Here is a 9,531-nt window from a genome sequence, read left to right as displayed (position 1 = left end):
TATGTTTGGACGTTCTGGCACTTAAAAACAGTAGGCTACTGAGCATCGTGTAGCATCTTCCCCTAGCTATCTTTGTTGTATACGGGGAATGGTGTTAACCTAGCAATTGTTGAGTGCTTGGCACGTTATTATGAACATCTTTACTGTACCGACAGCGATATATTATTGTTTATCTTTCTTCTGACAAATGCAGTTATTGGTAGACGCTTGGACAAAAGCGTCTGCTAAATGCCCTGAATTTAAATGTAAATGTTAATAAAATATTGCCATTATGTTAATTCTACCGCTAGATGGAGATGAAGTAATCCCAGCGAAAAAGTACGGTGTTTGAAAATGACCGTGTTTTTGCCAGTTCGTTGACCCCCCCCCCCCCCCCCCCCCCCAACAAAACCCACTACCACTGTGTGTGTGTGTGTGTGTGTGTGTGTGTGTGTGTGTGTGTGTGTGTGTGTGTGTGTGTGTGTGTGTGTGTGTGTGTGTGTGATTTTTTAGATTTGAAATAGATTTGTTTGAGAATAAACACGAACGATAGGACCAAGGTTTTCATAACCAAAAATATAGGGTAAAATCAATATAATATCTTATTATCATGGATGTATTTTTTGAATTCACAAGAGGAACCAAGCCTCCTGATGATTGAATCAGTGCAGAATCTACTCATGATTAGTGGTTGATTGCTTAGTTGGTGGGTACTTTGTTAGTTAGTTTCTTTTGGGCGAACTGACCTGCGAAAACTTAATTTAGTGCTCTGACAAAGCCACTAAATCACACACTTTAAAAGACCACTCAGCTGACAGAAGCTTAAAAGGAAAATGATTCAGTTAGGTTAGTCATAGTAGGCCAATATTATTGATTGTGATTGTTTCATGTATGCTGTTGAGGATGCCCCCTGATTGAATTGAATATTTGATGGAACCACTGTCTACATTTATGTTTTCACAAAGTATAATACTGTCATTATCACAAAATTACTCCTGCTCATCTGGCTACTCTGCCCTCTGATTGATCGCAGACTCACCTGTATGTCAACTTCAATAAACATATTTACTTAATGACTAAATATAAATAGAACTAGTGTGATGCACACTGTTGTTGCAGGTTTCCAGCCATTTCCAGTCATTTACAGGAACACCAAACCCAGGTTGTGTTGTACCTTGGCTCTCTGACTCACAGCATGGTAGCAATACAAAAACAGGTCATGTTACTTTGTCTTTTCTTACTTCATGGTCATCCACATCTCATTGTTTAATTTGTCTTTATTTTACCAGGGAAAAAAATGAAATGCTGTAATTCTTCATTGTTCATTGTTCATTCAAAGCATTGTAATAAGCGCATGATGCGCAATATGCCTTTTAAACTGAAAAGATCACAGGAAAAGGCAAGTGGCCTGATTATTGAACTGATTGGCATTTAGATAAGATAGATAAGATAAAAAGAGGATTACAACAAGGAGGAAAAGAATAAGGGGGGAGGAGGCTCTTATCTTAAAAAAAGAGCACAGGTGGGTAGGGCTCGGAGGGTGTGGGAGGGACAGGTGTGGTGGGGTCTATTTATATGATATATCTATATGTTTGTGTGTAGACCCCCCCCTTCCTTGTTATCTTCCTCAAGATAAGCTCTGCTTGCTGGAGTTAGCTTTGGTTTAGACTGAACCTTGACTGGGCTGGGCTTTGCCTCTTAATACCCACTTTATTGCAGTACCTGGTAGGGCCTCTTGGGAGGTTTATGATCTTTTTTCTCAGGTAAATCGGAAACTCCCAACTAACATATCGTGTCCACTTTGGGAAGGCGTCAGCGGAGGTTTTCTCTGATAGGTCGGATATAAATGGTTCCTAGCAACGATCCGGGGGTCAAAGTTGAACATTGAAGCTCCCAAGTGCGACGTCCAGCTGCTGCCAGTGCTATTTTTATACATCCTTGGAATGCAGCCAGCTCGTTGACAGAGTTCACCAATGTTTATTTGATTATTTCAGTTTTATTCCTTATCCTTAATTCTTTGTATCCCTGTTTGTAGTTTTGTGGAGTCTGGACAGGAGCACCAGTAGGTACAATTTACACAGCAAAGGATTGTGTAGGCCACTGTAATCCTATTTGAATGCATATGAAATAGAGACATTTCAAATAGTATTTGGGTTTGCTTTGTGAAGCTCTGCAATGGAGAGGCAGTTGGAGAGGCACTTCATACAGGCTATTTACACACACACACACACACACACACACACACACACAAATAAACGTTGCTTGGTCAATGTTGTATTTATTTTATTTAGAAACAAGTCTGCAATGTCAAAATACAGCATTTACTTTAGTACAGATAATCACCATTAGATCGGTCTCTGTGTATAGATCTAAGGTGTTTAAGAGTGTCAATAATATACATCTCAAATAAAGAAAAGTACAATTTATTTATTCCATAAAGCTGTGACCACTTTTTCCTGCTCTTTCTCCCCCTGATCAGAAATAAAAAGGTACAATGTACAATTCTTCTGGGTTCAGTAACAGAAATGAGTAGGTTTCTCATTGATGGCCCAAGGGCTGAATGGCATTACATTTCTAGATTGTGCAGGGGTGGATGTTCAATGACATGGTCATAGCCGCGGGACACCACAATGTAACAGTCGAGTGTGAGAGGGAAAGTGAAAGTGCCGACGTTAACAATACAACAATGAAGGGGATCAGGAGGAAGTGATAGTATTAGGAGTAAAAAATTCACCATGGGATTGACGTTCAAATGGCAGACAGGAGAACATTTAAAAAAAGGCACACTTATAAAAAACAAATTACGAATGCAAGGGGCCGTGATGTTTCAATAGACAAAGCTCTATGCAGCACCATGATTTAAATCATTTAAAATTCCTAGGAAATTAGAAGACATCTTTGCTATACATATAAAACCAGATTGCATCAAGACAAGTCTAATACAATTTCAAGCAGGACTAAACTCGGCCAATCTGGACTAATTATTTTTCACTTGTTAACAGTCCACGGAGGGAAGCGTTTTTTGGACAGAAAGATGTAACCACACCAACAAATTGCCATTTTATCCAACCAGCCGAACACGACCGACTGTGTTTTTAAAGTAGTCAAGTCGTATTGTTTGTATACCAAATAAATTATATCATTTAAAACAAAACACGTGTAAAAGTGATGATTCTTTCTTTCAAAAGGGACCACCCTAGAACTCGTCGTGTCGTATCAGGGCCTCCCCAAAGTCTGTCGCCTGGCTTCCGACAAACAGGTCGTATTTGTTCAGGATTTCTTCCTTGGACAGCTTTCCATCCTGGAGGAACAAGGACATGCAAAGAACAACATGACAGTCAGCTGTGATCACAATCGAAAGGAAGTGTGAAGGGGTAAATACACCAAGCACCAACTGTTGTACCACACCGAAAGCCTGAAACAAACACACAATGCAAACAGGTCTGCTGGGTGGTTTCTGAAGTGTTCTTCCAATTGATTCAAAATGAATACAGAGTTCAGAATTGGTATGCATTCATATGATATATATATATATATATATATATATATATATATATATTTTAATATATATATATATATATAAGATTAAGATTAAGATTTTCAGAAGAATAAAAAGGGCACGGTCATTGTAATTTAATGATCAAGAAATGCTCTTTTAGATTAAATAGTAAGGCAAAATATGTATATTGAATCTCCTCAAATGGGACAGAGAGCAAACAACTGCAGGAAACTTTGATCAATTGTTTGGGTTGGACTTGGTGGTATCATAACCTGACTCTCGCCAGATGATTTTCGTTCCGCCTAGCTCCACTCATCCATCTGGGATCGTTGGGAGGTATTTGGGGACTACCCGATGAAATGATAGAGCCAAATCAGGACCGCCGGGCGGGATTTTTATAGATGTGACGTAGCGGAGAAGCGACTGTTTTGATTCAGACAACAATGGCGGCTCGCATCGTCCCTGCGTCGCTCTCATCAGCGTCACGGGTTGGTTTCGATGTGAGTGGTTGAAGTAGCACGTCAATAAAGATGACGGACAAGTGGTTTATCCAATCGTATGCAAGGATTTTTGATAAGGCCCAGCCTTCTAAAGCACCTCTTCAATGGAGCGATCCCAGATGGATGACTGGAGCTAGGCGCAACGAAATTCATCTGACGAGAGTCAGGTTAGTGGTATCACACCTACAGTTACAATAGACCTCTCAAGAATAAGTCCCGCCTCCGAGGCTCCTGGTTCCGTTAAAGTAGCATTAATAATCGTTTAGTACTTTCACGGCACCGACAATTCAAAAACCCAGTCGAAACTAGATGGAAAAAGTGTGTAGTTCAAAACGTGACGCAGCTTTTACTTCTTCGCCACCTACAGAGTTTGTTATGTAAGATCATTCAAAAAACCCATTTTATTTCCCATAGACATTTGACTGATGGAACCGGAGCCTCTGAGGCGGGACTTATTCTTCAGAGGTCTATTGAACCAAGTGAGAAAGGCTACAGAACTCCCCTTATTGGTGGAGCTATCTCTCCTTCAGTTACAAGGAACCAACCAAAGGACCACACACAGAAGAGGACAAATCTTATTGGTCGAGCTACATAATCTAAAGGAAACAAACCAGGATAAGAGCTGAGAGAAGAACCCGCCTTATTGGTGGAGCTATCTCACCTACAGTGACACGGGAACCAACCAAGGTAGACCCCGGACAGATGGCCTCACCTTATTGGTGGAGCTATCTCACCTACCGTGACATAGGAACCAAACAAGGTAGACCCCGGACAGATGGCCTCACCTTATTGGTGGAGCAATCTCACCTACAGTGACACGGGAACCAACCAAGGTAGACCCCAGACAGATGGCCTCACCTTATTGGTGGAGCAATCTCACCTACAGTGACACGGGAACCAACCAAGGTAGACCCCGGACAGATGGCCTCACCTTATTGGTGTCCGACTCGTAGACCAGGTGTTTGGCCTCAGCCTCTGCGTGGTCGTAGTCGGAGGGCAGGATCCAATCCATGGTCTCCTCTCGGTCCATCTTGCCGTCCTTATTCTTGTCACGGAACTCAGCGAACTGCTCGCGCTCCGATGCCACCCAGTCTGGTTCCTCCATCTCCTCGTCGTGGGTGTACATGTCCCCTACGGGTGGAGAGGGGTGGGGGAGGAGAATCTGCCTTTAGTAAACTCACGGGCAGCCATGGGTTATTTGAGTTGCTATGCTACTATTGACTTTTATAGTCTTTGTTTGTTATGTGTCACGGCATCTTTGTATTCTAGTCTTGCTTTTTATTTTATTTGTTTATATTTTTTCATATTTTAAATTTTTTTTTTGCATTTCATGAAGCGTCCTAATAGTATTCATCTGTTACCCTGGTGAAGGGCGATTATGCGAAACTGTGTTTGTTTAGAGTGTGACCCAGCTATTTTAAACTCCTAGTTAGTGAACTGTAAAGTCACAGGAATCTCAATCTTATTAAAACAAAAGTAATTTACTGGCAGAGCATTGAACTCTTCTTAGATTAGCATTTGTGTTTACTGTAGGCGGGGTATTAAGTAAGACAGTTCCTGAGAAAGCGGTTTATTTTATTTGAACTAGTATTTTAAAGCTACAGAGGTGATGTGTGTATATAGTTACCAATGTACTCTTTCAGGTCAATGAAGCCGTCGCCATTCTTATCGATGTCTTCCAATGTTTCCTGCACGGGGTTGGCAAATTTGTCTAGTTAATATCATATATATATATATATATATGTATAAAATAAATAAATTATATATATATATATATAGATATATATACAGTATATAATTGTAATATATATCATATAATAATAATCATATTGATTCACATTTAAATCAGATTATTAGTACTATTAGTGTTTAAACGATTAAACAAGATTAAACAAGCAGCGGTAAATGCTTTGTACTCATTACACAGTTAAATCTTTTTTTTTTTGGAGTCCATGCCACCACATACCTGCACCACGATTTCTTTCATGTGGTCGTAGTCCTCAGGGTGGAGGAAGGCGGTGAATTCCTCCTTGTCCGCGATGAGATCGCCGTTCTTGTCTGCTATTTTAAAGCGCCTCTCGTCCCTCGCCATCATATGCTGGTAGTTGTAGCCCTCATCCGGTTCTGGGTCGTCTAGAAATAAATACAACATTTTCATTGACTGACTGCCTCCATTAGGAGAAGCATTAGAAGCATTGGAATGTTCGCTTTTGTGTTGGTAGTAGTTTTTGGTCAATGTTTAGTAATTTACGGAAATTATTTGTTGTTATTGGAAACATTCTCGTGTGAGATGTGGCAAGAAAAAGTTTTTGTTAGCCTTTGTTACAGTAGATTTACGTTGATTTAAGATTTCTTGCATCGTATTGCCAACAAAGATGACCATAATGTATTCTGATGTACAAGCCCATTTAACCAGCGGTAGTGCTACGTAGCTGTTGCTGCATAGTTTTAACCATCATCTGTTTCTGGGTCGTTTACAGTGTGCATAGGGGAATCAAAACCTTACATTGGCTCCTCCAATCATAACCCAAATGAGTGTTTAGTCAACCACTTAGTCCTGTCCCCTTACCCAAATAGGTGCCGTAGGTGACGTTCTTATACTCTTCCCAGGTGATCTTGCCATCGGTGTTCATGTCAAAGTCCTTCCATTGGCGGTCCACATTGTCGTAGATGTACCTCTTCTGCGCCTTCTTGATCCACTCATTCAGCTCCTGCTCGGTGACGTAGCCGTCTTTGTTTCCGTCGATCTTATCCACGATCACACTAACAAAAAACAGATGGCAGACATTCAAATTGAGCTTCAAAAACGCCAACGTACTTTCGATTGGCATCGATTTATTGTAAAACCGGTTGTTCTATCGCCACTTGTTTGACTGCTCAGACCAGATTGTCGCTGGTTTACCGAAAAATATATTATAATGCCTTTCTGTATGATACTTCCTGACAGAGCATACCATTGAAACAGCTCTTTGTCAGACACTTGTCCTAGATTATGTGAGCTAGATTCAGTTACACACTTTCACACACAGAGGTTATTTTCTGACCCCAGTTTGGCTATTTGGATGCATTCTTTCTGCCATTGTTTTTTTTGTTGCATATACAAATCAGGTTCCTGTGTACAGAATACTAAAGCTTTTCTAAATGGAAATACATGTGAAATGAAAATGATTCACATTGATTAAATTCAATGTGTTCCAATGTTGTGCAATGGAGCATGAGGAAGTAAATAGTATATTTTCAAGAAAAAAAAAGATTGTTTCGTTTTTTTCTCTCCTACGGATCCACATTTTGAGTGGATCAAAATGTAATCAGATGCAACTGTTTTCTTTGATAAAAGTCAATTTCTTTCTCATCACAATACAATATAAGTGTCATGTGTATGAACCCAAGATACATGGACCCTCACTCACCTCCGCAGTGTCTTACATTCTCAATGTTTTATACATTTATACTATCTCACACTTGGGTTGAAGCTTTACAAGACCTGTTTTCTTAACCAACATTAATTAAAAGCAAATATTATCACAACATGACAAAACAGGGATGCTGTTTAAATATTGGTCTACACCCTTGGCTTGAATGAATCACATGGCACATGGCCCTCTCTAGTCATAACAAGGGGGGCCAGATAGTCTAGGGGTCTGGGGGGAAGTTTGGCTCCCAAACGTTAGTGTGTATGCAAGTATGTAAGTGACTCAATAATAGTGATTTACTAGTAATAATACAGTAATCGATGTCCATGGTTGGAATTCCTTGACCTATCAGCTTTTACAACGGGAGTGTCATGTTCCCAGTGAAAGTTTTCACACTTTCGGCTTTCGGCCAAAAAGTTCACTTATCAACGGCCCAGAGAGTCCCAATCGGTGCATCCATAGTTCAAATAAAGTTATCCTAAGGGTTGGCTACCTACCCCAGCCTCCGTTTGCTCTCCTGCGGCGTGAGGTCATCGAAGGTCTTGGCCTCCTCGCGCCCCAGGAAGGCCTCGTGGTCGTACTCGAAGCCTTCCGCGTCGTTGTGCTCGCGGCTGCTGAGGGGCTCCTCGTGGTGCACCCGCTCCTTCTTCTCCGTGGGCTTGCTGGTGGCGTAGACCACGCACAGCGCGAAGCACATCAACAGAGGCCTGATCATGCTTGAGGGACGAGGGAGAGAGGGAGGGAGGGAGAGGGGGAGGGAGGGAGAGAGGGAGAGACGGAGGGAGAGAGAGAGAGAGAGAGAGAGGGCGAGAGAGGTGGACATACATTTTTAGATGATTGAAATGTAAATGTGCGTTTCTCAATGTCACTAAGCCATACATGGAGAGAGACAGGGAGAGAGAGAGAGAGAGAGAGAGAGAGAGAGAGAGAGAGAGAGAGAGATTATGTGACACTTTCAACTGTATTAGGTCTATAGTTTGTATTCTCAAACAGCACATAAACTACTACTAACTGCTGGTAAGCACACATCTCTTCATGGGTTTTGGACAGTAATTACAACTTAACTACAGGTACTGCATTCAACGTTTGATGGAGTGACGTGTTATTGATTGTTGCCAACCATGATTAAGACGAAGTAAGTCGAATAAGTCGAAACTGAATAAAATACCTTTTCTTTAACATGTATGTTTACCGGCCATTGTTTGTTTAAGGCGAAAGCGAATGCACACATTTCGAACATTACAACTGCATAGAAAACACTTATTTAGTAACAAACATCATATTTATCAGTCGATTAAGCACTGACCTATACATCTATCCAGCGTCAAGACAAAAGTCTCTGATGACCGAGATGCACAGGAATGCGACGTGTTAACCTGTTTTCAAATTAAACTAAACTAACGTTAGCGTATTGCGTGCAGTGGCTACGTCCACAGATAGTAAAGACGGAGAACCTACCTGTTGGAGGGTTAGGGTGAGATGTTGAAGAGGAAACTGCCTTTAATAAAGGCAAAAACAAGCAGCTCTTATTCCAAGAGTCTGAAAATCACACCCCAGCATCACCGTCCCGTTTCCTTTCAGCAATAGCCAATGAGATCACACAACGACCTCTTCTCCCAGTTTGATTGGTCCACTTCAGCAGAAGCCACGCTTAGATGATGTCGTCATACATCGGATGCAGGACCCGCTCATCGCACTAGCTTTTCATTGGCTTTCATAAATGAAATGTGGTATTTAGACCTATCACAGAATAGAATGCACAGATTGTCGGTGAGAAAAGTCTCGCATATGTTTGCCACGTCCACAGAGTTCATTGAGAAGCTGCAACATAGGTGGGATGACTCCTAAAACTATTTCTTAAAGATGAGACGAGGTTGCATCAGATTGCCAAGTGTGCAAATAACTTGCAGCAATCCATAACATTATAATAGGAAAATGTTGAAACCAGAACATTTTCCGAGCAAAACAAGTATTTGCTTGTTTTATTATAGTACTTTTATAATATTAATATTTCGTGTGGTGTAGTGAGTTCTAAAAATCGCCTCTAGTTAACTACTTAAGAAGCTGATTTTATGAAGGGAAACCAATGCATTTTCTACACTCGCACACGCACACACGCACACACGCACACACACACACA

General features: G+C 41.0%; 1 protein-coding gene across 1 annotated transcript; it reads right to left on the bottom strand.

The window, feature by feature from the left end:
* Positions 1 to 2,245: 2,245 nt before the first annotated feature.
* calua (calumenin a) lies at positions 2,246 to 8,956 on the bottom strand. The gene is made up of 7 exons (XM_084482839.1): positions 8,850 to 8,956; positions 7,889 to 8,107; positions 6,548 to 6,741; positions 5,945 to 6,111; positions 5,606 to 5,666; positions 4,910 to 5,109; positions 2,246 to 3,280 (listed from the first exon to the last, which is right to left on the bottom strand). Exons 2-7 carry the CDS (start codon positions 8,104 to 8,106, stop codon positions 3,176 to 3,178), a joined length of 945 nt encoding a protein of 314 aa, XP_084338965.1. The 5' UTR covers position 8,107; positions 8,850 to 8,956; the 3' UTR covers positions 2,246 to 3,175.
* Between the last annotated feature and the right edge of the window lie 575 nt (positions 8,957 to 9,531).

The sequence above is a fragment of the Micromesistius poutassou genome (assembly GCF_964030765.1).
Source record: "Micromesistius poutassou genome assembly, chromosome: 18".
NCBI lineage: Eukaryota > Metazoa > Chordata > Actinopteri > Gadiformes > Gadidae > Micromesistius > Micromesistius poutassou.
Note: the sequence above shows the minus strand (reverse complement) of the source record. Positions and strands in the feature narration are given on the sequence as shown.

Bases quoted from the DNA above. Each gene is read 5' to 3' on its own strand.
- calua (XM_084482839.1), bottom strand. From the start codon at position 8,106: ATGATCAGGCCTCTGTTGATGTGCTTCGCGCTGTGCGTGGTCTACGCC. The intron at 6,742-7,888 runs GTAGGTAGCCAA...GTTTTTTGTTAG, and splicing joins GAGAGCAAACGGAGGCTGGG to TGTGATCGTGGATAAGATCG. The intron at 6,112-6,547 runs GTAAGGGGACAG...ATTTATTTCTAG, and splicing joins CACCTACGGCACCTATTTGG to ACGACCCAGAACCGGATGAG.